Source organism: Centroberyx gerrardi, chromosome 24 (genome assembly GCF_048128805.1).
Source record: "Centroberyx gerrardi isolate f3 chromosome 24, fCenGer3.hap1.cur.20231027, whole genome shotgun sequence".
Classification (NCBI taxonomy): domain Eukaryota; kingdom Metazoa; phylum Chordata; class Actinopteri; order Beryciformes; family Berycidae; genus Centroberyx; species Centroberyx gerrardi.
The window spans coordinates 18,649,239-18,676,378 of record NC_136020.1 but is presented as its reverse complement, the minus strand read 5'-3'; the positions used below and the strand labels follow the sequence as shown (position 1 = coordinate 18,676,378).

Below are 27,140 nucleotides of genomic sequence, written 5' to 3'. Positions count from 1 at the left end.
GAAGAAGACATTTGCTGCCATTCATTCTTGTACAGAATGAAAAACAACTTCCACAGACTGAGAGAATCCATCACAGAAAACATGAAGTCTTAGTTTGGTTTTGTCAAAGTCTCTGTTTTATCCTCAGCCTATTTCATTGTGCTGAGTTGAGTGTTTTCATATCAGGAAGAAATCCCACAGGAAGAAATGGAAGTCTCCTACATGAAATAATCCCTCAAAAATATGTCGCCTTACAGACTTTATTGTCACATCCATGCCTTTTGATTTAGGGGCATGCACTGCAAAATGATTGGGGGAAATGCAAACTCAGTAGTTAACGTGCTGTAACTCTAAATAACCCCGGTTGTCTCCTTTAACCCGTAATTCCGATATTTCCCGACTGCACTTGAAGGCAGCACAGTACATCCACACAGTCCCCCCGCAGTACACACACATTCCCAGCACACAGCCGCTACCTGCCTGGCGGAATGGACGTGTCCTACGGTGCACCCAGCTTTCTTCCCGGACCGCCGGAGCTGCGGGAGAAGCCGGGGCCGACATGACAGCGCCGGGCCGGGAGAAGAAAGCTCGCCAGCTGCGGGTGTCCGTCCGGCCGGAGGCGATGTGGGCGGCGGGTCGGTACGCCGTGCTGGCCGCTCTGTGCGCGCTGTGCTACAGCAACTCTCTGCACGGGGAGTTGGTGCACGACGACGTGTGGGCTATCAGCAACAACCCAGACGTCCGACCGGGCTCCAGCCTCAGAAACATCTTCAGCAACGACTTCTGGGGCAAGAGGATGGCGGACAACACCAGCCACAAGTCCTACCGACCGCTGTGCATCCTCACCTTCAAGTAAGTTCGGCTGCTTTGCTGTTTCCCCCACGACTCTCTGTTTTCCTAACATGTGGAGCTGCGAAAAAACAAGGATGCTGCAGGAGTTTATAGGATATGCGCGCAATTAACCGCATTGTTATTAGGCTTTAGGTGAAAATCCAACCGCCAACTATTGCGTGAGAGCCCCGTAAACATCCAATTAAGGCTGACGTCATGCAGTTGATTACCCCCTTATGGAAAATGAACTGTTGTAGTCCTATAATATATTTTAGAAGGGTACTATGCAAATATCACTACATATAATTCCCTATAGGAATGTTATAGCGGCACCATGGGAGGTAAAAAATGCCATAAAGTGCGATAATGTCACTGTAAACTCACTATTGAGCACCACAGACGCACTAAAACTCCTTAGAGGAATATTATAGGAACATTAAGGTTATTTTACCTTAGAGGCTTTCCCGGCTATGCCTTGCACTTGCGTCTGCCTCACTATAAGCATTCACATAATGAGTTTTAACAGGGAGGGAGAGCTGCTCGGCTGGCCAGTGGCGCAGTGAACTTGCCGAGGCATATCCCGTCCTCTCTCCTCGCAGCGTTGTTTTAATGCGAATTCAGATAGAGGATCAAAGGAATTCAGATGACTCGCAGCTAAAAAACAGACAGATAAGGTTTATGTAACACTTGTTGCGCAGCTTTTTGGGGACTTTTACTTTCATTTTAGTGCGGTTGGCGGTGTGTTGGAGGCGTGCGGTGCGGGTGATGCTATAAAAGTTGGGGAAACAGCTGAAAAAAGGTGTAATGGATCAGTTAAGTCGGTCTGGTTTCTCCTCCTCCGGACCAGCTGCAGCTCCGGGAGGGGAGGGCGTGTCTGCGCACAGTTTGGCGCTGAATTCTCTTAAGAAGATCCAGGCGAGGATCCAGAACAGGGTGGGATTTTTACTATAAATAATAATAATATGATCTTCCAATTATCGCATGAGAGAACAAGAGCAGCCCACACAGTGTATTGAAATAAGGAATATGTCCAAACTGATGCAAAAATGTTCATTTAGTCTATAAATTGTGCTGTAGTGCAAAAAAAAAAAGTGCAAAAAACATAGCTGAAATATATAGACTTATTAGAGAATTCAACCAATTCATCATTCATAGTGAGCAATGAGCACTAATGATTTAACATGAGAGCTTCAAAATATCAGGAGGAAAAAGGCTCTTTTGCATATTTTATTGATCCCCATATGGAGATTCTTGGTAACGCTTGAATTATTGGTTATAACACATCATCACAGTCATCACACACACATCATAACTGCATCAGAAAATGGCCATAATACACTGTAATCTGGCACGAGGTTATGAATAATAATTCAATATTAGCGTTTATACTTGTTCAGTGAACTCTTATCGTGATGAAATGGCACAATCCTGTTATCTAATATAATGATAAAAAGCAAAAAAACCGGATTAAAATCTCTCACAAAGACGAGACATGAAACGGAATATTATTTGAAAAGGAGAGCTGTATCACACTTTATATACGATTACCACTGCACGTGCACTTCAATGCGATGAACATCAAATGCATATGGAAGCAGATATTATATATTGATCCCCCGTGACCCTGGATAGGAATAAGCGGCTATGGAAGATGAATGTACAAATTAATTATATATTGATATTGAAATAGTTTCTTATGATTACCGTGGCATTAATTTTGTCCTTATCGCCCAGCTGTAGTTATAAATAATGTATTTACCACTGGAAAGTATGCTTTTCTTTCTTCTCTATTGCTCATGCCAGATTCATAATGCATTATAGTACATTACAACATTATCTGATGCAGTTATGAAGCAATTAACGTGTGCGTATGATGAGTTAATAATGTGTTATAACCCACAGTTCAAGTAAAAGTGTCACCAAATCCTCTTTTTGGCCTCCCTGCCTCCACAGGGAGGTCAGAGGTCAAAGGTCAGCTACAGAACAGCAGCCATGAAAACTGGCAGACCGTTCTATAAAACTCCAGACTGAGTCACACAACAGCAGACTGATAGTGAGTGGGAAAGTGGAGAGAGTCACCGATGGTTTATGGTGATAATAACAACCAGAGCCGTTGCACAATGACAGTTTAAAGATCAACGCTCAACGAGGACAGTGAACGCATCATCAAAGAGAGACAGTTATGGTGGGAACAAAAGGAAACGGCACACAGAACGGGACTATTCCCCATTCACACATGCCATGGCCCTGAGCTATGGCACACACACACACACACACACACACACGCATGTAACTAAGCACATATACAACCACCAGACACAGCATGAGTTCTCGTTAGTGAGGGAGAGTTGTGGATTTCTGCGTCGCCGCTCTTTAATAACGAATCGACAGAAGTCTCTCTCTGTCGTTCTGTCTCTCAGTCACACACACACACACACACACACACACACACACACACACACACACACACACACAGCTGTTTGCACTGTGTTTTCAGAGCAGCGTGGTTGAAAAAGACATTGCAAAGATACAGTATGTTTTTTTTCATAAACCTCCGTCTCCTACTGTTGGAGGAAGATAACAGAAACTCTTTCTGAACGAAGCGTATTCAAAGAGAGACAAAAGATGATGATTATAACAACGCTGTCACTTCCTCTCTCTCTCTCTCTGTCTCTCTCTCTCTCTGTCTCTCTCCCCCTCTCTCTGTCTCTCTCTCTCTGTCTCTCTCCCCCTCTCTCTCTCCCCCTCTCTCTCTCTCTGTCTCTCTCTCTCTCTCTCTCTCTGTCTCTCTCTCTCTGTCTCTCTCCCTCTCTCTCGCTCTCTCTGTCTCTCCCCCTCTCTCTCTCTCTCTGTCTCTCTCTCTGTCTCTCTCTCTCCCCCCCCCCCTCTCTCTCTCTCTCTGTACGTCAGCGTTCCCACAGGCCTTGTAAATCCATCAAAGTGTGTGGATTTGAGAAAAAATGAAATAGGGCCATAAATATATATATTTTTGAACAGCTGGCCTTGAAAGTACTTGATTTTCTTTTTTCAAATTAAAATGTAGCAAATTCATCAATATCTCTCAGCGTTGTGGACCTCTCCTCTGCCTGATGGAGATTTGCGTTGCTATAGCAGCAAATTGCCCCACGGGGGGAAATTAAAGATTTCCTCAACAGCTTTAAAATGAATGATTTCACCAGGATTTCTTGACTTGACAAGATCAGGAGTGGAAAAATGAGGCCTCTGTGGCGTCTAATTTCGACTAATATCATGTCTTACCCCCCCAAAAAATTTGGAGTCCTTGAATTTCACCAAACACCAAACCTTGAAAGTCATTGAAAAGTCCTTGAATTTGATGTCCAAGTGAATGTGGGAACCCTGGTGTGTATATGTGTGTGTGTGTGTGTGTGTGTGAGAGAGAGAGAGAGAGAGAGAGAGAGAGAGAGAGAGAGGGAGAGTGTGTGTGTGTGTGTGTGTGTGTGTGTGTATGGTTGGTTAGGAAGCTGCAAGGTTTCGTTGTTTGATGACACGCAGTCTAATTACCCGCCGCAGCTCCAGCCTCTCCAGCAGCTGCTTGCAAGTCTTCCCTCTGGTAATACAGTTGTTGTAGCAGATATCGCAGCTTAGTGCTTCTCCTGAGAGTGGACAGCATCGCTTACAGCTCTGCAGCAGCATCTGCTCTCAGAGACACACACACACACACACACCACTTAATCATGAGTGTGTGTGTGTATACCGCAGACCCACAGTAATGGCCAGTGACAATGGAGCGGAGGGTGATCTTTCAGCGGTGACAGGTCTTACCTTACTGCTCGCCAGGTGAGGATATTAAATGTTTTGGGCTGCAGGCTGAGGGTTATTTGGCCGGCAGCTGCACGCCGCCTCCATCGGCTTGTCACCAGAAGGTCGCTGGTTTAAATCCCACACCGGCCTGAGAAATCTGGGCGGGGGACGAATAAGAAATACTCTCCCTTCCCCTCACAGCTACTGCTACTACAGCTTCTACAGCGAGTAGGGATGGGACAGGAAGCGGTATTACTATATATCGCTTTAAAAAACAATAACGGTTATAACACCGCCGCTAATTTTTATTCGACTCGTCTGTCATCATTGATGCTTTATTTTCCCAAAAGGGGGAGTGCTATAATAAACGTTAACATGTTATATTCATGATGTTGACTGAGTTAAAGTGGATGCAGGACAGTAGCTCTTTATTTATTTTATATGCTGTTAGTTTGATTTCTCAAAACAATCATCGTTCAGAACTATCGCTACAGTTTCTATAAGCGAAACCAGCTATAATTTTGTTTTCTAAGCAAAAAGTCAAATGTCTTGTGATTGATCTGATAAATTCGTTTTTTAGTGATTGAAGCGTGTTACAGTGCTGTTTTTAAAGTTTTCATATTTTTTACTATTATCGCGATAATATCGTATATCGAGATAATTTTGGTCAGGATAATCATTCTATGACATTTTCATATCAGCACAGGTCTACTGGTGCGGTGCCCTTTACCAAGGCCTGAGACTGTAGTCGTACTGTGAAGTTCCCATGTGAGAATATGTGTGAATGTGTGTGTGAGAATGTGTGAATGTGTGTGAATGTGTGTGTGAGTGTGTGAACGTGAAGCAAGGTGCTGCTGGGAAAGAGCATGCATATTCTGTCAGCTGTCCCTGGAGAAATAAAGGTTAAATTATAATTTCAGCCACAGTGAACGTTTCGCCCGTTTTCCAGCTCCTCTGTGCCTTCCTGTGGAAACTGACATGCTGTTATCAGAGAAACTGTTATCATGTGACTTATTTCCTTTCCTCTGGATGCCATTCGCTTTCATTCAACTCCAAATGATATCAAATTTGAGATGGGAAATCTAATTGTAGTAATGCAATTCATGAAGGAGATACTGCATGTGCATCTACAAAGTTGCCTGATAAAGCATTAAAAAAACAGTGTTGTGAATGAAGTAGCTCTTATCCAAATACATTTGAAAGTTTTGAATTAACGGCCTCATTGGACAAAGACAGTATGAGTAGGCGAGTGGACAAGTAGGTGAGTCTGTGACGTTAGGCGAAAATGTAAACACTGGAACAAGGAAGTAGGAAAAACAGCAGCACAGCTTTATCATTGGAAAAATATTGAATTCTGAAATAAATTAACATCTCCATATGCTAATAAGACTAGCCTGGCCAGATTCTCCCAAAACTCTCACTACGATCTTTGCTTTTTTGTTTATATCAGAAGCCTTAGCCAGCCTTAGACTGCAATTTTCACCAATCACCAACATTCTCTATGTTACATCCCGCCTCATTTCAAGCCTCTCAGCTGAGGAAGCTTTTCTGTTTTTCCGCCCGAAAGTAGCTTCTATGAAATGGATGAGAATACGGTGCGAAGCCAGCAACCCCGCTTCAAAATTTAGAAAGATAATAGGTAAAATGTAGGACATCTAGGAAAACCCTCTAGCTACAGGTTCCCACACACACAAAAAAAGACGACGGGAATTTCATAAGGGAGAGAGGACACTCTGGAAAACGAGCTTAACGTTCACCATGGCTGGAGTCGTCCTCTATAAAAGCCCCCGTCCAAACTGCAGTGAGGACATTTGCATTCGTCTGGTCTGAAGTTCACTCAAGTCGTCAGGCTGTTACGACTTCAAACATCGAGTCACTTCCTTCTCCTGGAACTCGGGACAACTTGGACGACTGGCTGACTTGTGTTTTGCATAAACTACCCACTACATCACTCATGAACCAATACATGAATCACTCCAATAAGGATTTTTGGTAACCCTTTAAATTAAAGGCCGTTAATTACATAGTAATGACCGCAAATAACGAAGTAATATCCAAGTAAAATATATGTAATAACTAGTTATAGCATTAGAATGACTGTTGTTATTTGTGAAGTTAGTATGGAGTGTGTTTGTATACATATGTGAATATTGTACATCAGTATTGGTAGGTCTTTTCTAATATGTATAATGTATTATTGTATGTATTCTACATTATAGGTAAATGAAAAGCTAATGAAAAAAACATTGTTTCTGCACAGGTGTCGTCACTTTCTCTAATGAATGGAAGAGAAATCAATAGAGACGGCGTGTTTCTTCCTTTTTGAACTACTTTATCTTTTGCCTCCAGCACCTTTCTAAGTTTTCAAATTTTATTTTAATTGGATATTACTTAGTTATTCCGGGTCATTACTGCGTAATTAATGGCCTGTAATTTAAAGGGTTACCAGATTTTTTTTATTTTTTTTTATGCATGCAATCATGCAAAGGAACATATGGGTACACACCCATGCACACACTCACACCTGTGCCCTCGGGGTCGATTATACGTGTATTTGTCTGCTTCACACATGGGTAGGTGCAGCACACACACACACACACACACACACACACACACACACACACATGGCCCATTGGTGTGCCTGTGGAGACTGTGCAGTCAGTATAGCGTTCTGTTTCTGTGCCAGCGATCACTGCAGGGCCTCTGAGATACGCTCAAGGTGAAGGACACACACTCACTCACACACACACACACACACACACACACACACACACACACACACACAGTAAAAGCACACACTCACAACGCGCCCTCAAGGCCCTTCATATCGGCGTGCGCTGTGAATGGAGCAGTGACTGTGGCGGTGAGAAGACAAGGGAGAGAGAGAGAGACAGAGAGAGGGAGATAGGGAGAGAGGGAGAGAGAGAGAGAGGGAGACAGAGAGAGGGAGAGTGAGAGAGAGGGAGAGAGAGAGAGAGAAAGAGAGAGAAAAGCCATGTGATTAAAATAGAAACAGGAGGAGGAGATGACACGAGACGGAGGAGGAGGAAGCGGTGACGGATCCTCTCCTGGTGGCGGAGGAGAGAGGGAAGCGGACGGAGAGGAAAGGAGGAGGAGGAGGAGACGGACACAACAGATAATAGAAAGAGACGAGAGTGGGAGATGAAGGGTAAAGAAACAAGAGATGGCAGAGGAAGAGGGGAAGCGGAGTGACGTCAGATGCGTGGCGCTCGAGTCCAAGCAGCTCTCTGGCTGACTCAGACGATGTTTATCCATTTTGGAAAAAAGTCATTACCTTAAAGTCTGTGCAGTGTTTTCATTTTGTCAACCAAGAAATTCAGTTATCTACTCTGCTTTTCTTCTGAGGCACTTTTTCCACTTTTTCTTCAGCCTGTGTTCAAAGCTTATCTAACACATTTCACCCTGTTTTTAGTAGGGATGGGACGATATGTGGAAATTCAATATATCGCAATATACAAATGTGAAAATATGTATCGTGGGGCAGAAAAATGAATCACAATATTAGCTCCATTTTATTCTGCTGTAGTAATCGCAAATGAGACGGCTTGACCATCACAATTTCACAAGCTCTCCATTGAAATTATATTGTTTGCACTTTGTAATGACATTTTTAAATTGTTGTTTACATTCTAGCGAGCCAATGGCATTGCTAGAAAGATTTGTGGCTCAGAAATAAGCATAATTCTGCACAGTCAGACTTTGTTGTCATTGAAGTTTTATTTATTACATCATATCATGGTTGCATTGAATCGTGAGATAAGCAGATTGTCCCATCCCTGGTTTTTAGTCTACTGTCCTACTTGCCTGTGGTATTTTATTCAGTCTATTTTACATTGCAGGGAATTTGGGAGGTTTAGCAAATTAACACAGCTATTAACTGCTGATGCAAAGTTCTCCCCAGAATAATTAACAAACCTATTTTTAGTATTCTCACGACCCTCCTTTGGGTCACGGCCCAGTCTCCGCTACAGCAGAATACATCAGAGTAAAGGACAGCGTGTTGTCTGCTGCTGCTGATGCATGGTCAGTAAACAGAGAGAGAGAGACAGAGAGAGAGAGAGAGCTCAATTATCTCTCCTTCCAGCTGTCCTCCACCTCTCCTGCCACAGAGGACACTGCGTCTGTCTCACCGGCTGCGTTCACACCGCAGGCCTGTCTGATTTTTTTGTTTTTGCACGACTGTTCATATCTATTGTAAACTGTATCTGATACCGATATGAACTGACAGATGATGTAGAAAAGACGATAACAAAAGAGGTCACGTCCGTTTCTGTACCTGCTGCGCTTCTCCTGCTCGTTTCGAACGCGTTTCTGTCCCGGGACGCGCCGTTGAGTTGTGACTGAAATGAATCGTTTTCCCCAAATACCAATCAAGTCATCTATTTTGCTTTCTTTCCATTGTTATGTCTAGTTGTCCTCTATGCTAGTGCCGTGGTGCCAAAATTACAACGGTTGTCTCAGGTGAATGATGTAAGATTTACTCGTTGTCATGGCAACGCTGACAAATTATGGTTTGAGCGTTCAAGTACAAGTTGCACATAGGTGGCGTGCCTCAGCTAGCCAATCCATGTAGTCAAATTGAAAAAGATGCGACCCAGGACCTTGGTCGCGTGTCATCCCCCTCTCCTGTCTCTCTCAATCTCTAACAAAGGCAAAAATTAACAAAAAAAAAAAAATCAGAATTGGGAGACTTTCGGCTGCAGTGTGAACAGAGCCACTGTGTGTGCAGGGATCTGCCTGCTGGAAATGGATCCCCAAATGTCAGTCTGGATGTTGACAAGCAGCCAGATGCGCTCACTTACACTGTCAACCCTCTGTCATGTTCAAGGCTCCGGGCGAGAAGACGTCAGCCGGCGGTCCGTCCGACGATAGCCTGAAGTCTTTACGTGATTTTTCAAAACGTGTGAATGTAGTTTTATTGTTAACGTGCTGGTAATCTCATGTAATTAACAAATTAGTGTATTTCCAAAGTGCTAGATTGCAGTTACAACATAATCTCCTAATCTCCTAGCAACCACATCTGATGGCATCATGCAGGTCTGGTGAAGAATTGGCTGTATGCAAATAATGAATAAATATGTAACAACCAGGCTAGAAAAAGAGATATCTGAAAGGTTTGTCGTGGCGTGGGTGTAGGTCAGTTCAGATAAGTCAAAATGAATGGTGCGATAAGGTAGATTTGTTTCCAAATGTAGGTTACTGTGACGCAGTAAACTGTCTTGTCTTTAGCTCTAACCCCTCTGGTCCGACTGTCTGCTACAAAACACTTTGAGGTGTAACTTGAGGAGTCAGCTCAGTTAAACAACAACAGTTGGGTTTTAGCTTTGTTAGCGAGCTAAGCAGCCAGCAGAATAATATTGACCTTGACATGCGACTGCTAGCCAGCACTAATGCTAGATACGTTAGCTAGTGCACAAATCAGATGTGTTTACTACAAGACAGTGATGGTTAGCTGACAGATATGATGGTTAGCTAATTAACAAGCTGACTTTATTTAAACACAAAATCAATCAGTGGTGAAATAATCGGTTCCCTGGCAAAAAAACAAACCAACTGATATGAAATATCTGTAAAATTTTGAGCATCCAGTCTGAAAAAGTGTGATCAATTTGTCAACCAAAGACTTACCTGTTACCTGCTGTCCTTTTATAACTCTCAGTTGTTTCATTTTGTGCATAGATCAACGTTTTTCAAATGGTGGATAACTCATTTTGAAACAAAACTAATTATTTGCAGTTGCATTGTTGTAAAGTAAATTTAAAGATGTATCGACAACCATGCATCTGACCGGGCTCGTTTAGGCATGAGTAATGCATATTGGCATAGTGTGGTTTTAGTTTACATAATTAACACTGAAACTTTTCATTTTATTTCACTTAGACACCGACTGTAAAAAATGCAATCAAGTAAATTTGTTCCCCAAGTCATCCAGAACTAGAAGGGCACTCAGAGAGCGCAGACCTCCGCCAAGGTTCGTGCTATTATTGCTTGTTCGTGAGTCGGATCCGGATCCGCTCCAAAATTTAATGTGTTCTTCCTTGGCCCATGCTACACCCTTCCACGAAGTTTCATGAAAATCGGGCCAGTAGTTTTTCCGTAATCCTGCTAACAGACAAACAAACAAACGGCACTGAAAACATAACCTCCTTGGCGGAGGTAATAATAGCCAGGATTAATAATCATAATCACATTTTTGTAGCAAAATATGTGGGGATTATCATTTTAGCCACAACTGTGCAGCTCCAGGCTCATTGTTATTCACGTGAGAGGGGGCAGGGAAGCCTAGTGGTTAGACAGACCCGCCCATCACCCAAAGGTCACAGGTTTGATCCCTGCAACAGCCAGTGTGTGTGTGTGTGTGTGTGTGTGTGTCCCATCAGCTGCCAGCCATCCTGTCAAAATGTCCTTGAGACACTGAACCCCGACCCGCTCGCTCATTGTCAGTCGCTCTGGATAAGCGTGTCAGGCGGCTAAACGCCTCCAATGACGAATTTAAATTCCTCTGAAGCCTTCACCTCATGGATGGGTCGGGACCCTGACCGGACCAGGGGGAAATCCGCCCAATTAAAATGCATTCATCTCAGCATCAGGAAGCACATCGGCTACGAGGGCAGATCAGCATCAGTTAAGGTCAGGGTGAGATAATGTTGAGGGTTAATACTTTCTCTGCAAGATTGCACGATTTATCAGTCTTTGGTGTTGAATTATGAGCAGAACGGGGATATTGGAGGACAGAGTCTCCTTCATCACATAATGGGGTTGGACGAAGGCTTACAAATCGTCCCATTATAACTAATTATAATCAGAGATATGGAGTTCTGATCCGAAGCCATGTTCCGTTAAACTCTCCCTGTTTGGTTTTGTTCTGGCCTGCAAAGCCTTTGATCCTCAGAAAGATGTGGGCTTCCAGAGGTTGACATATTAAAAAAATCACATTAAGATGGTCTGATAATGAGAGAAATGTCCGTAGAGAATAACTGTAATTGAATCTGCTATCGCTGGCTGATGGTTGGAGGTCGGATCCACAATGCTGTTTTGTAAGGAAACGTAATAAAATCTAAAGACAGACTGGAACCTGAACTAATGGCTCACTCTTCCTGGGTTTGCTGAATGAACAGGTTGTATTGACATTCTGTGTGGGTGGAGAGGGAATTGTCACAGTCTTATGCCAATTATGATAAACTGGGTGAAATTGCATATCTCACCCCTATTCCTCACTGAGGGATTAGCTATTGGAAGATCTTAAGGAGGGAGTGATTTGATGCCAGGAATCCAATGTTCTCTCTTATAGCAGTCAGTCAGGCTCTTTCATTTGAAATTCAGGCGTTGCAGTAAATGGATTGAGATTCTGTCCAGGTTTATGAGACAATCACTTCATCCAGGAAAATGTAATAGGTAATTTACATTTAAAATTCCCATGGTGAATTCGCAGCGGTATTGTTTAGCGATTTATTTTAGATAAGGTTGACCCTTTCTTGTTTCCTTGTGGCTGAGGTTTATGTGGAAAATATGTGACACTGACTGTATGTGTAATATGATTCCTATTTTATTTCTTATATCTGTCTGTCTAGCTATCAGTCTGTCTGTTTCTGTCTGTTTACCTCTCTCTGTCTCCATTATATATGAGTTTTTGTCACAAATCGCTTTCATACAGTGAGGGAAAACATAAATGGAACTCATCCCATCCCAAAGTACTCAATCTCTCTCTCTCTCTCTCTCTCTCTCTCTCCCTCTCTCTCCCTCTCTCTCAGGTTGAACATCCTGCTGGGTGGCATGACACCTTTCTACTTCCATGTGGTCAACGTGTGTTTGCACTGCGCCGTGACCTGCCTGCTCATGCACACGTGCGAGCGCTGCGTGTTCGACGACTCGCGCCTGGCCTTCACCACAGCGCTCCTCTTCTCCGTGCACCCCATCCACACCGAGGCCGTGAGTAGAGACACGACACACACACACACACACACACACACACACACACACACACACATATATACACCCAGAGACTCAGCACATCACACCTCACGTATGACACCTTCTGCCACACATTCCCTTTTTACACGTATACCGCTTCTCTTCCTAGCATGCAAAGAGAGAAAGTCTAGCGAATGTGGAACATCTGTTCCAGTCACATCAGTTTAGCTCAGCGAGGATCAATGGAAAAACGTTGTCACATACTCACTCCTATACAATGTGAAATTGGCGGCGAAGTGGCCTACAGGTTTTGGGCGATCGGTCGGTGGATGTTCCCTCGCCGGTTGCTGATGTCTTTGGTAAATTTAAAATGTACATTTTAAATCGGGAAGCAGATGCAGGGAGAAAGATTATGCTCAAGTTGATTTAATATTTATTTAGAGCCCAGACGACATTTCCCAGAGCTTTCCTCAGGGTCTGCTGGCTTTGTCCCATTTTAGAGTCTTGTGCTGCTGCTGCTGCTTCATGGGAACGCACAGCGGCCTGATACTGGTTACTTAGTGTTTTTTTTCTTGGCTGTTTTCTTCAGTGTGAGTATTTATACTCCAGTGCTACTTCCTCTATTCACTCCAATTCTATATCCTCTATTCACTCCAACGCTACGTCTTCTATTCATTCCAGTGCTAGGTGCTCTATTCACTCCAATGCTACATCTTCTATTCACTCCAATGCTATGCTCTATTCATTCCAATGCTGCGTCCTCTATTCACTCCATCGGTGTTTCTTCTATTCACTCCAATGCTGCATCCTCTGTTCATTCCAATGTTATGTCCTCTATTCACTCCAGTGCTACATCTTCTATTAATTCCAATTCTACATCATCTATTCATTCCAATTCTACATCCTCTATTCATTCCAGTGCTACATTCTCCCTCTATTAATTCCAATTGTACGTCTTCTATTCACTCCAGTGCTTCATCTTCTATTCATTCCAATGCTACATCCTCTATTCATTCCAATGCTACATCCTCTATTCATTCCAATGCTACATCCTCTATTCATTCCAATGCTACATCCTCTATTCATTCCAATGCTACATCCTCTATTCATTCCAATTCTACATCTTCTATTCACTCCAGTGCCAAGTCTTCTATTCACTCGAATGCTACGTCTTCTATTCACTCCAATGCTATGCTCTATTCATTCCAGTGCTGCGTCCTCTATTCACTCCATCGGTGTTTCTTCTATTCACTCCAATACTAGATCTTCTATTCAGTCCAGTACTACATCCTCTATTCACTCCAATGCTACGCCCTCTATTCATTCAAGTGCTACATCTTCTATTCATTCCAATTGTACGTCCTATATTCACTCCAATGCTAGATCTTCTATTCACTCCAATGCTATGCTCTATTCATTCCAATGCTGCGTCCTCTATTCACTCCATCAGTGTTTCTTCTATTCACTCCAATGCTGCATCCTCTGTTCATTCCAATTCTACGTCCTCTATTCATTCCAATGTTATGTCCTCTATTCACTCCAGTGCTACATCTTCTATTCATTCCAATTCTACATCATCTATTCATTCCAATTCTACATCCTCTATTCATTCCAGTGCTACATCCTCTATTAATTCCAATTCTACATCTTCTATTCACTCGAATGCTACGTCTTCTATTCACTCCAATGCTATGCTCTATTCATTCCAATGCTGCGTCCTCTATTCACTCCATCAGTATTTCTTCTATTCACTCCAATGCTACATCTTCTATTCACTCCAATGCTACATCTTCTATTCACTCCAATGCTACATCTTCTATTCACTCCAATGCTACATCTTCTATTCACTCCAATGCTACATCTTCTATTCACTCTAATGCTATGCTCTATTCATTCAAATGCTGCGTCCTCTATTCACCCCATCTGTTTCTTCTATTCACTCCAATACTACATCTTCTATTCAGTCCAGTACTACATCCTCTATTCACTCCAATGCTACGTCCTCTATTCATTACAATTCTACATCTTCTATTCAGTCCAGTGCTACTGTACATCCTCTATTCTATCCTCCGTCTTCTATTCCAATGCTATGTCCTCTTTTCATTCCAGTGCTACGTCCTCTATTCACTCCAATGCTACATCTTCTATTCACTCCAGTGCTACATCTTCTATTCACTCCAGTGCTACACCTTCTATTCACTCCAATGCTACGTCTTCTGATTACTCCAATGCTACATCTTCTATTCACTCCAGTGCTACATCTTCTATTCACTCCAGTGCTACACCTTCTATTCACTCCAATGCTACATCTTCTATTCACTCCAGTGCTACATCTTCTATTCACTCCAGTGCTACACCTTCTATTCACTCCAATGCTACGTCTTCTATTCACTCCAGTGCTACACCTTCTATTCACTCCAATGCTACGTCTTCTGATTACTCCAATGCTACATCTTCTATTCACTCCAGTGCTACACCTTCTATTCACTGCAATTCTACGCCCTCTATTCATTCTCCTGCTATGTCCTGCACCCAGTCCTCTGACTCCTTTGTGTCCTCATATGTCGGCCTAACTCAGGCTCTCACACTCCTCTCTCTCTCTCTCTCTATTTGGAAACTCTGCGCTCCGCTCGATTCCCAAGGGGCAACATTTCCCCATTATCTGACTCCGTTACCGTCTGAAAAGTTGCGAGGCAAGTTGTGCGAGTTGTGAAATCTATGCAAAGCCAGCGAGGGAGAGGGAGATTATTATTCCTCCCCCACCTCCAACAGGTGAGATGAGAATAAAGAGCTCCAATGTTCACAGGCTGCGCAGAGAAATTGGAAGAGGGGGAGAGGGGGAGGTGGGGGAAGATGAATGGAGAAGAAAAGCGTGTGCGGCGTGGAGAAAAATTAGACGAAGAAAGAGAAATGCATCAAGTTCGCGCGGGGAGGGCGATGAAAGGAGACGAGAGCGGGCCGGAGAGGGAGGGAGGGAGGGAGAGAGGGAGGGAGGGAGGGAGGGATGGAGCGAGGGAGAGATGAATGAAGAACAGCAGGGGTTGCAGCAGGACAGGCCTCCTGCCAGGGTGCCAGCCTGACTCCCTGTACAGAGAGATGGAGAGAGAGAGACGAAGAGGAGGAGGAGGAGGAGGAGAGGAAGCTCCAGAGATGGGAGATAGAGAGAGAGAGCAAAAGGGAAGTTCAGAGGAGAGAGAGAGAGTTGGGAGCAAGAGAAACTACATGACAGGAAAGAAAAGAGGACGGAGAAGAGGAAGGGAGCAGAGAGCGAGAGCGGGAAGCGTAAAGGAGTGAAAAATAAGGTCTCAAAGTCTCCAGGCCGGTGTGGAGTAGAGCTTCACTTCCCTGCTCATCTCCCAGCATGTCAGTCAAGCAGCCAGCCAGGCAGGCAAACTCGGACCGAATGTTACTGAGAGAGGAGAGGATGAGGAGCTGGCTTGTTACTCACACACACACACACACACACACACACACACAGAGCCTGATGAATCCAAGTATAAACGGGCTCCATTATGAAGACCAGATGGAGTTCATTTCTCTTTATCATGATAAGGAATGAGATTGGGAAAGATACACACACACAGGCACAGACTTGTGAAGGAAAAAACACACTTGTTATCGCCCGGGCTATTACCCGCAAATTCTGCTCGCGCTCTCCTCCCTCGCCTGCTTGCCCAGTCGCACGCTAGAAACGACTCAGTCAGAAACGTCTCCAAAGAAATAGGTTGTCTGGACCGGAAGGTTGAGGGGGAAAAAAAGTGGGTCATGCCACTTTGATAGGGCGAGGAACAAAGAGCAACATCGACAGGGAATCGTTATCTGCTGCTAGAGCTATCTTGTGTTTTCTATTATGTTGTGTCAAGACTTTATAGACAAGGTAAAATTGGAGTACTGAGAGAAAGCCAATTACAGTAAGAACCGCTAGAATAGTGAGAATCTCTCATCCAGCACGCTGTCTCTAAACTCAGACTGCTGCCAGTTTCTAAACGGAGAAGCAGCCTCCAGTTATATCTAAGGAGAGACTTTGCCCGGTCCTCTGCCTCAAAGCTCAGACAGCTCCTAGTCGTCTTCCTCTAAACTGGAAGACTATCACCAGCCCTTTCTAATCTGAGAGACATGTCGAAGTCCTCTGTGTCTTCAAATGACAGTCGCAATGTTTTTGCCGTAATATCTAACGGCCAAAGAACGCTTCCAAAACCAAAGAACGCAGACTTATAAAGATCTCAGAAGTTTACTTGCCAACCGAGGAAGCATCCGATGGCGACTTGGCTGAATAGGAACGAATGGGAAGCGTCAAGATTCATTATGCGAATCGCACATCACTTTCAAAATAAAGCCGGTGGAGACAGCTTGGAAATTGAACAGCTGGGTGTCTTAATTGATTGCGCAACTTTCTGGATTCTTGAGATGTTCGCACTCTCTGAGGCGATTTGGGAGGAAGGCTCTCCACACAGGCACAAGTATCGACTTGGCATTTGAAAATCACATCCTGTGTCTAAACTGTTGGACCGTCCCCAGTCCTTTCTGTCTAAACTCAGACCGTCCCCACTCCTCACTCTCTCTGAAAGAAAGACAGCAACTTACTTGGTTCAACTTACCCCTAAATGGATGAGAACATAGATCACCAAAATCATCCATGTGTCCCTGGTAGATTATTTGCTCCGGTGCTCCATGCTAACACTTTAGCATACTATGTTGAGTGATAGTAGGCGACTAGCATCATCTCAAAAGTGAGAAAATAAGAACTTGTAGCAGCTCTAAAGCTAAATGATAAGTAATCTTAAATTATATGTGGCCTAGTCTGGTAGTTTTGTGTAGGAGATTGATCAAATTTACACAAAATATGATAGAGAAATAACACACTGATTTGAACTAGCAGGGACTACTTTCCATGTTTCCATAGGAATTGAAGAAAGATGAATACATGGTTGTTCACTAGAAATAGTTCCAAAAATAAACCTGGCTATATTTCATTTTAAAAATGTATTAATCTTCAAGTCATAAAATAAAAACCACTGACAACGTTTTATAACTAAAAGGTCAGTCTTCTTACTTTGGATAATGCTAGTCGCCTACCACTCAACATGGTGCATGCTAAAGTGTTAGCATGGAGCACAGTAGTGATCTACCGGGGACACATGGATGATTTTGGTGTCTGTGTTCACATCATTTAACTGGTAAATTGACCAACAGGCCAATCTCCCAAAAAAGTTGCTAGTACTCAGTCCGGTATTTAGGCTAAGCTTAGTTTATTTCCCTTACTACTTACTGATGGATTTTGCTGCTTTTGTGTCATTCTGTGTTGAATTATGCTGTTATTTGGTTTCTGATTCTCTGTTTGCCATCTTTATCTTTTGTCTTTTGGAGGGGAGAGAGGTTTAATAAGCCCCTTGGGGTTCTTTGTACCACGGTTTGAATTACTCCCTTTTTCCCAGTTTCTTGTCATTTTTATGTGCAAATAAACTAAGCTTAAACCTCAACAGACCCGCTGTGGGTCCACTGTGTCTCTCAATTCAGTTTTCTGTGTCCAGTATGGCCGGGCTGGCAGTCAGTCTGTCTGTAGCCAGTGAATGGGGCTCCTGTTTCAGGGCTGAAAAGCCTCTATTCATCCCTACCTCCTCTGTTCTGTCTGCTGATAGAGTGCTGGCCATGTGTGGATCCTACCAGCCATATGTGTGCCGTGTTGCTGTGGGCCCTCACACACACACACACACACACACACACACACACACACACACAGAATGAAGGGGTCCCAGGGTGTTTGCGCTGGCAGCGAAGGCTAGGACAGACAGAGCTGAGGGGAGGCTGGAGAAACAAGTCTTCCTAGAATCTGCCTGAGGTGACAGTCTGCCTGCAAAAAATCATTGATGTGTGTGTGTGTGTGTGTGTAAGTGAGTGCATGTGAGGCTGTGTGTGTGTGCGTGTGTGTTTGGGTGTGTTTCACCAAGCTGTACTCCACGTTTCCTTTTTCCCCTGTGCTGGGGTTAGGATGAGGGGAGGCAGCTGCAGCTGAGCTGGGATTCCTGCTGAATTATGTAATTGGCCAGAATTACAGAGAGAGAGGGAGAGAGAGAGACATAGAGAGAGAGAAGAGGGGAAAAGAGAGAGAAAGAGAGCGTGAGGGAGAGAGTCCGTGACAGAAAGGTATGTTTGATTCCTCCCTCTCTCTCTCTCTCTCTCAGGGTGTAACAGACTCTTATTAACTGTGTCTGGGCAGAGGGAAACCTGTTATTATGCATTATATTGTAACAGGTTTTACGTATTATCCATATTTTTATTTATTATAAAAAAATGTATAACTTCCATTTTAAAGAGCAATAACGCTGAAAGTTGGCTGCCTGGTGGACAGAGTTAAGAAGCAGTTCATTACAACAAGTGACATCATTTGCCAGTGTGTGTGTGTGTGTATGTGTGTGTGTGTGTGTGAGAAAAATACACCAGTAAACAACAAAATGGACCCAGATATGTAAGGTACATCGGTAGTAGCTGGATTTTTCCTTTAAAAGTTTTTGTGTGTATTTAGTTACAAGCTTATGACTGTATTGGATATCTCAGCCTCACAACCACACACACACACACACACACACACACACACACACACACACGCATACACACTCACACAGTCACAAGCTTTGGCTGCTTGGTAGAGAGAGTTAAGAAGCAGTTCATTACAATGTGACGTCATTTGCCTTAATACATGTGTGTGTGTATTAAATGTTTATGGGTGTGTGTGGTTATGAGGAGTATGATCGTTTTGGATATCTCAACCAGACACACACACACACACACACACACACACACACACACACACACACACACAAATGAGAGCCAAATGTCCCATATCGTAGTTGCAGGGGAAGGGTGTGTCCCGAAGACCCTTCTATTGGAAGCAGCTGCAGCGCTGGAGGGGTGGGGCTCAGAGCCTGCTGGAAGAGAGGTGTGTGTGTGTGTGTGTGTGTGTGTGAGATACACACACACACACACACACACACACACACGCAGAGGGGCTTTGAGCATGTACTTTGGTATTCGTTGCTGTGTACGTTGGGTTTTGCAAAACATACAGAGGAGCTTAGCGAGTGCGTCTATCCATCTGGCAGTGTCATCTTTCCAACACACACACACACACACACACACACACACACACACACACACACACACACAGTTTGATCTTCATTGAGACGGTGAGATGAAAGGAGATTATTTACATCCTTAAGTGGATGGTCTCTGAGTGTGGAGATATAGAGATATAGAGTGTGTGTGTGTGTGTGTAGGTGTGTGTGTAGGTGTGTGTATTGAAAGGACACTGCTCAGTCACCCACAAATACTTTCAGAGGCCAGGATGGACGGAGATGAAAGGAAAGAGAGAACAGAGGAGGGAGGGCGGAAGGGAGGGATGAAGACTGATCGAAAGAGTGTTAGAGAGGTGGAAGATGAAAGGAAGAGCGGGGGGAGGAGAGAGAGAGAGAGGGAGGGAAGAGCAGAGTCTCTCTCTCTCCCACTCTCTCTCTCTCCCGCTGCATGAATAAAATATCGGTGTGTGAATCCTCTCCCTCCACACACACACACACACACACACACACACACACAACATGAATAATGTTAGACATGCAAGCGGTGGTAAACAGATTACTTCCTTGAAGCGGAGGAAGAGGAGCTGCTGTCAAAGTTGCTCTGTCCATTTAGCCTTTATGGGCACACACACACACACACACGCACACACACACACACACACACACACACACACACTGACAGTAAAGGGTTGTGATGCCAGTTGATATGGTTTTGGACAGGCTGATATATTTACAGACTCTCTGGAGAACCAGAATCTTCCTCCTTTCATCCCCCCCCCCTCCTCTTCTTCCTGGATAATCCATCCTTCTCTTTTCTCCTCCTACTCCTCCTCCTCCTTCTCCTCCTCCTCTTCCTGGATAATCCATCCTTCTCTTTTCTCCTCCTACTCCTCCTCCTCTTCCTCTTCCTCCTCCTCCTCCCCCCTCTTCCTCCTCCTCCTTCTCCTCCTCTTCTTCCTGGATAATCCATCCTTCTCTTTTCTCCTCCTCCTCCTCCTCCTCCCCCTCTTCCTCCTCCTCCTTCTCCTCCTCTTCTTCCTGGATAATCCATCCTTCTCTTTTCTCCTCCTACTCCTCCTCCTCTTCCTCTTCCTCCTCCTCCTCCCCCTCTTCCTCCTCCTCCTTCTCCTCCTCCTCTTCCTGGATAATCCATCCTTCTCTTTTCTCCTCCTCCTCCTCCTCCTCTTCCTCTTCCTCCTCCTCCTCCCCCCTCTTCCTCCTCCTCCTTCTCCTCCTCTTCTTCCTGCATAATCCATCCTTCTCTTTTCTCCTCCTCCTCCTCCTCCTCCCCCCTCTTCCTCCTCCTCCTTCTCCTCCTCCTCTTCCTGGATAATCCATCCTTCTCTTTTCTCCTCCTCCTCCTCCTCCCCCCTCTTCCTCCTCCTCCTTCTCCTCCTCTTCTTCCTGGATAATCCATCCTTCTCTTTTCTCCTCCTACTCCTCCTCCTCCTCCTCCTCTTCCTCCTCCTCCCCCCTCTTCCTCCTCCTCCTTCTCCTCCTCCTCTTCCTGGATAATCCATCCTTCTCTTTTCTCCTCCTCCTCCTCCTCCTCCTCCCTCTTCCTCCTCCTCCTTCTCCTCCTCTTCTTCCTGGATAATCCATCCTTCTCTTTTCTCCTCCTCCTCCTCCTCCTCCCCCCTCTTCCTCCTCCTCCTTCTCCTCCTCTTCTTCCTGGAAAATCCATCCTTCTCTTTTCTCCTCCTCCTCCTCCTCCTCCTCCTCCTCCTCCTCCTCCTCCTCCTCCCTCCTCATCCACCTTCTGACCCCATCTTTCCATCTCTTCTTTCCCTCCCGGTCCCTCTCAGTCCAGTTAGTTTCAATGCGATCGGCTTCGCTGGCGTGACATTTAATAACTGTAAAAGCAATGGTGATTATGAAAGAAAAGAAGAAAAGAAAAAGGAGCGTCACATCGTTCTCGTTACTATGCAACGAAAACTTTTAACAGCAACTTGCAAGCTGTGTAATTAGCGGCGTCTGTTGAAGCTGGACTAACACAAGGGATGACATTGTTGAAAATAAAAGTGGACGAGAGAGTTAGCGATGGCTTTGCTCGTTCTTGACGAAGAGGATGAAGAGTCCGTACTGAAACAGGATGTGGGTACATGACGTTTTATCATCTCGTCCAAGAGCTCCAGCTAGGTAGAGACAGGAAAGATTAGGAGAGAGGGCGGGTGGATGACATGCGACAAAGGTCTTGGGCCTGATTCGGACCCGGGACGTCTCGTTTACATGCACGCACCTTAGACCAGAGCACCCCGAAATGCATCATGTCCAAAACTGTTGGGAGGAGCTGCACGCCTGCCACAGCCAAACCATTGAAAATAACCGCAAAAAAAAGCAGCAGGCACGTTCAGGAGAGCGCCTTTCTCAGGTAAAAGCGGTTTCATCATGAATAAAAGATACAGCGTTACAAGGTTGGAAGTATTGGTAAAGTAGAGGAAGAGAGATGATGATGATTCACAAGGGATAGCGAAGTGCTGTATCATATTTTCATGTCATAATTAGATATGCGCCTCTCTCTCTCTCGCCTGCCTTTCCCTGTGGGTGCTGGTGAGTTCTAAGGTGCTTTTGTTTTATTCCTTTCTTCTTCTTTTTTTTTAGATGTTTCATTAAAGAACATAAAAAGTCAAACTGCATCCTCGTCCCCCCCCTCTTTCTGTCCAACCCCATCCCTCCTTGTCTTCTTCCTCTCCTCTCTCTCTCTCTCTCTCTCTCTCTCTCTCTTCTGCCCCCCCCTCCCCCTCCCCCTCTCTCCTTCATCCCCCAGCCTGCTCTTTATCAGTGTCTGCTCGACATGTTTACTACCTCTCTGCCATGCTGTGGCTGCTGCCTGACTGACTGCAGCTCCGCCAGACACAAAACCTCCACATACACACACACCTCAGAAAACCACAGCACTGCTCTGTGGGACACACACACACACACACACACACACACACACACACACACACACACTGTGGCTGATAGATCAGCTTTATAGAGAAACACTGCTGAATTTAACAAGATATATTACACATACTCTTATGTTTCTCCCAGGACTGGAAGAAACCTTTTTGCCCACTTTTGGCCACAGTGTGTGTTATATCCCGAAACGCTCCAGCTGGCTCGGACTGTAGAGTATAACAGGGTTTCTAAACCTGATAAAGTGGCTGGTAGAGCAGACCAACATGCCAGACTTGCCAAAATGTACCAATATTCGGCTGGACGGTGGCTGATGGCTGGTGGAAATTCCCTACCTGGATGATTCCTATGGCCCAGGCCAGTCTAGTGAATATTTTACACCCGTTATTTTCCGCCAAGCAACTGAATTGGTCAAAGAAACGTTCCAACCATGCTGATATTTCCCCTAAATCATGGTTCAGCTGTGCTTTGAAAGGAAAAATCCACCCAAACAGCTATTCCTTCCATTTCTGGGTCCATTTTGTTGTTTGGTGGTGTGCGTTTCTCTTATTTCCATAGGTAACTTGCCAAATAGGAGATGACATCATGTTATGTCAAGATATTTCCAGTGCAGCTACAATGGAGTTTGATAGCAGAAAGGTTTTGGTGTCATCCCCAATTTTGCACTGATGTAAAGAGAAATCCCTGTATAGAATAGAATAGAATAGAAGAGGCAGAGAGACCAATTTCTTCACCCACAGTAGCCTCAATAGACCAGAATGCAATGCAGCCACAAGACATGTTGTGTTTTGAGTAAGGGGGGCGACTCTTGTTTTTTCTGGACTGGGAAAAGTCGTTCTCTTGCTGTTGCTACACGCTATCACTATCACTCTCTCCACTTACACACACTGAATGCAGCAGTTTAAGGCTTTCTCTGGGGCTCGTCGAAAGGCATTCTGGGAAATATAGGAAATCACTAACTGAAGCAGAAGTAGACGAGGCAGGTTGAGGGAAAGCGGGTTCACCAATAAAGTAAATTACAACGCTTCATCACAAAATAACTCCTGGATTGTGTTTTTTTTTTTAACTTTTCAGGCAATGGTAGCCATTATATAAAAGCCATAACACCCTTGAGGATATTCTTGGCTCAATAATACTCCTCTCAGGTATTATTGCTGCACTTTAGAGCATGAACCAGTATTTGTGAAAGCCAGATACCGGAGAGCCAAGACTGTATAAAGGCAGAGTTATGGGGCAGGAGGTCAAGTTTTGCATCTCACTGTAGCGTAGCAACATAATGGGCTCCACATGGAAACGTCCCCTATGGACATCCAGCTCTGTCTTTTCACCAGAGCTGTCAAGACACATGAATAATCTCAAACATGTGTGTGTGTGTGTGTGTTTGCAGGTGTCTGGTATCGTGGGCAGGGCGGACGTCTTGGCCTGTCTGCTGTTCCTGCTGACGTTCCTCTCCTATATTAGGTAAGATGATTCCTCACCAGCCCCGCACCCCGCAGAGAGAGACACACACACACACACACACACACACACACACACACACACACACACTCAAAAGACCTTCTGCCTGTGTAAGTGAGATGGACTTATAAGGGCATTTGAGATGCGTGCGAGTGTGACACGTTTTCTTATTGGTTGCCAAGACACGGGTTTCTCTTAATTAAGTAATTCATTTCACTTACTTTAATTATCCTACAAAATGACCATTACACTGAATGAACAATATCTCGCACTCCTGCCCTCTTCCATTCATCTTTTTCTGTCTCTCTAAGGGAATCCCGGCCTAACTGCGACTGGGCAGAAGCTAACCTGTAATCATCTGTCATTATAAAATACCTTTGTTTTACCCTCTCTCTCTCTCTCTCTCTCTCTCTCTCTCAATTCAATTCAAAGGGGCTTTATTGGCATGGGAAACACACGTTTACATTGCCAAAGCAAGTGTGAAATGAAAACAAAAATGTAACCAGAGCTGTGTAACATTGCAACAATGTAATCAAATATATAAATAAGAATAGGTAAAATTAACTTAAAAATACAAATAGAAAAATTGTGATTTTGCTGTTAAATATATATATATACAGATAAGTAAAGATAACTTAAATTAAAAATAGAAAAATGTGGACATTGCAGTTATAATATATATATATAAATACAAATAATACAAACCGTATTCACCATTCACACTAATTCCCTTTACTAAACCAATAGCCATTTTCCACATTCAAATACAAATAAGTGAGAACTGTGTAAACACTGCAACACTTTTTTTTAAATGTATTTACATGTATCTGTTCTGTATGTTCTGTCTCTCGGCAGGAGTGTAGGTGTGTGTGTGTCTGCGGACTCCCTCCCCTCCACGGTGTCAGTGTGGTCTCTGGTTGCCAGTTTGGTGCCGGGAACCTGCGCCATGCTGGTCAAGGAGACGGGCGTCACCGTGTTCGGCGTGTGCGTGCTGTACGACGCGCTGGTGCTCTGCCGCAGACCCCTCATCTAGTAAGCCTGAACCGTGTTATCTTTTTTTTTTCTTCTCACCTTTGTTTTATCCGGAGATGCTTCGCTCTTTTTCAGCACCGCGCTCGCTTCACATTCATACCTTCTACACTCAGTTGCACCTGGGAGCTGCCCAGTGCAACTGCAGTCAATTTGTTTGGCAGACAGAGAGAGAGTGTTTGTGTGAAAACATGTGTGCACAGGTAGCTGGGTTAAGGAGAACTCTGTGTGCGTTTTGGAGTGTGTGTGTTTTTGTACTTCTATGCTTGTGAGAACCAGCTGAAGTGTTGGACCTTTGGAGTGAGGACGTTTTTGCCAAGTGAGGTCATTTTGGCCGGTCCACGCACCCCATTTATGTGGGGTTGAGAGTTAAAGGAAAAATCCACCCTAAAATGCTTTAACACTGTTAAAAAACGGCTGTAATTGGCTAAACATAGACGATGTGACGTCTCGTTGAGATATTTCCAGCAGCTACAATGGAGATTGACAGCAGAAAATGTTTCAGCGATCTAAAACATCAGCGGTAAACATCAGGTTTTGGTGTCAGTTCCTCAGAATCAAAGAGCGAGGGCTTCTTTCTAGAGCCGCCATTTTGCACCAAGAGACGTTCAACAATCATACAGGGAGAAATCCATCGTAGAAGAGGAGAGACACCAGTTTCTCCACTGACAGGAGCCTCAATAGACCAGAATGCAATGCAGCCACAGCTTACATCTTTGTGGATCTGTCATCAGTGAAATACAACTTCCTCTTCGACAACAACCTTTTTTCAACTGGATAAAGTTACTACGCTACTGCTAACGCTCTCTCCACCTACACAGAACCTCCTTCTCTGAGGCTTGTCGGAAGGCATTCTGGGAAATGTAGGAAATTACTAACTGAAGCAGAAGTAGACGAGGAGAGTGGATTCATCACAAAGTAACTCCTGGAATGCGTTGAACATCACAGATTGATGATCAATAACAGTTTCGGGAGGATTTTTCCTTTCGGTTTAGGCGTTCGTTACAGTCAGTCGACGGTCCTGCTTGTGCTTGTGTGCCTTCATACAGATGCCATTACAGATGTCCCACTTTTTACAAGCTTGCTGCGCTGTTCCTGCTCTGTTGCACCCCCCCCCCCCCCCCCCCTCTCTTCCCAGTAGGAATTACTTAAAAAAAAAAAAGCTCCTGCAGTGCTAATGGAGGATAGATGCTGGGAGGCAGGAGGCATCGCCACCAGCAGATACTGCACCGCTCTGTCTCCATTTCTGCATTCCTCCTACTGCGCGCCCTCCCGGTACTTTACTGCTGCTTCTACTACGGCTGACCCACGCAGCCGAGCAGCCGGCACCATTCAAACCCTGTTCACCACTCACACACTAATTCCCTTTACTAAACCGATAGCCATTTTCCTCATTCAGCCGGGCTATTTTAGTGTTAGCCGTATCGTCGTGGCCAGATGTTGCTTTAAGCCCGGTAAAGATGTTCGCTCTGTTTTTTAGCGTCCCGGTGAGGGGGTGAGGGGGGTGGGGGTGTGGCTGAAGGGGGGGTGGGGTGTGTGGGCGGGGTTGGGGTGGGGGTGGAGTGGGGGGGTCCTGGTAGTGGGCAATACTAGCTAGAGAGCTCACAGCCAATGGAAGAGCTGCATTTTACAGCTCAACCCAAAGGCTTAGGTCAAAGCTGCTTTTTTGCTTTGTGAGGATGTGTGTGTGTGTGTGTGTGTGTGTGTGTTTTAGTGAGCTTGTGCGAATACTTAATGCATGCCTGTTTCCGTGAATTTGCATAAGTGTGTGTGTGTGTGTGTGTAGCCGTGCCAAAGCCAGGTCCAGATGTTTTTTTGGGGGCCTCCATGCATCGTAAGCCGGCCTGGAATGTTCTGGAATTAGCCTGCATGCCGCTGGGCTGGGCTAGCTGATAACACACCAAAACACTGTGTGCTGGGGGAGGGGAGGTGTGTGTGTGTGTGTGTGTGTGTGTGTGTGATCTGTGTGTGTGTTGAGTTTAATTTGTATTAGAGGTTATTTTAGGGAATCTACTCCGGGCGTCTGTCACTTAGTGGTGTGGCAAAGGTCCAGGGGGCTGCAGGGCTTTTAGGAGTGTGTGTGTGTGTGTGCATGCGTGCGTGAATGTGTTATGTGTGTGTGTGTGGGTGTGTGAGAGAGAGAGAGAGTGTGTATCTCACTGCATTTGTGTTTGT

General features: G+C 44.7%; 1 protein-coding gene across 1 annotated transcript in view; it reads left to right on the top strand.

Moving 5' to 3' along the window:
* The first annotated feature begins 468 nt into the window (after window positions 1-468).
* tmtc1 (transmembrane O-mannosyltransferase targeting cadherins 1) overlaps window positions 469-27,140 on the top strand; it is a 93,790-nt gene continuing 67,118 nt past the window's right edge. The window contains exons 1-4 of the mRNA XM_078281998.1: window positions 469-831; window positions 12,345-12,522; window positions 23,866-23,939; window positions 24,792-24,968. Coding sequence (XP_078138124.1) covers window positions 539-831; window positions 12,345-12,522; window positions 23,866-23,939; window positions 24,792-24,968 — 722 coding nt within the window. The 5' untranslated portion in view covers window positions 469-538. The remainder of the gene's footprint in view (window positions 832-12,344; window positions 12,523-23,865; window positions 23,940-24,791; window positions 24,969-27,140) is intronic.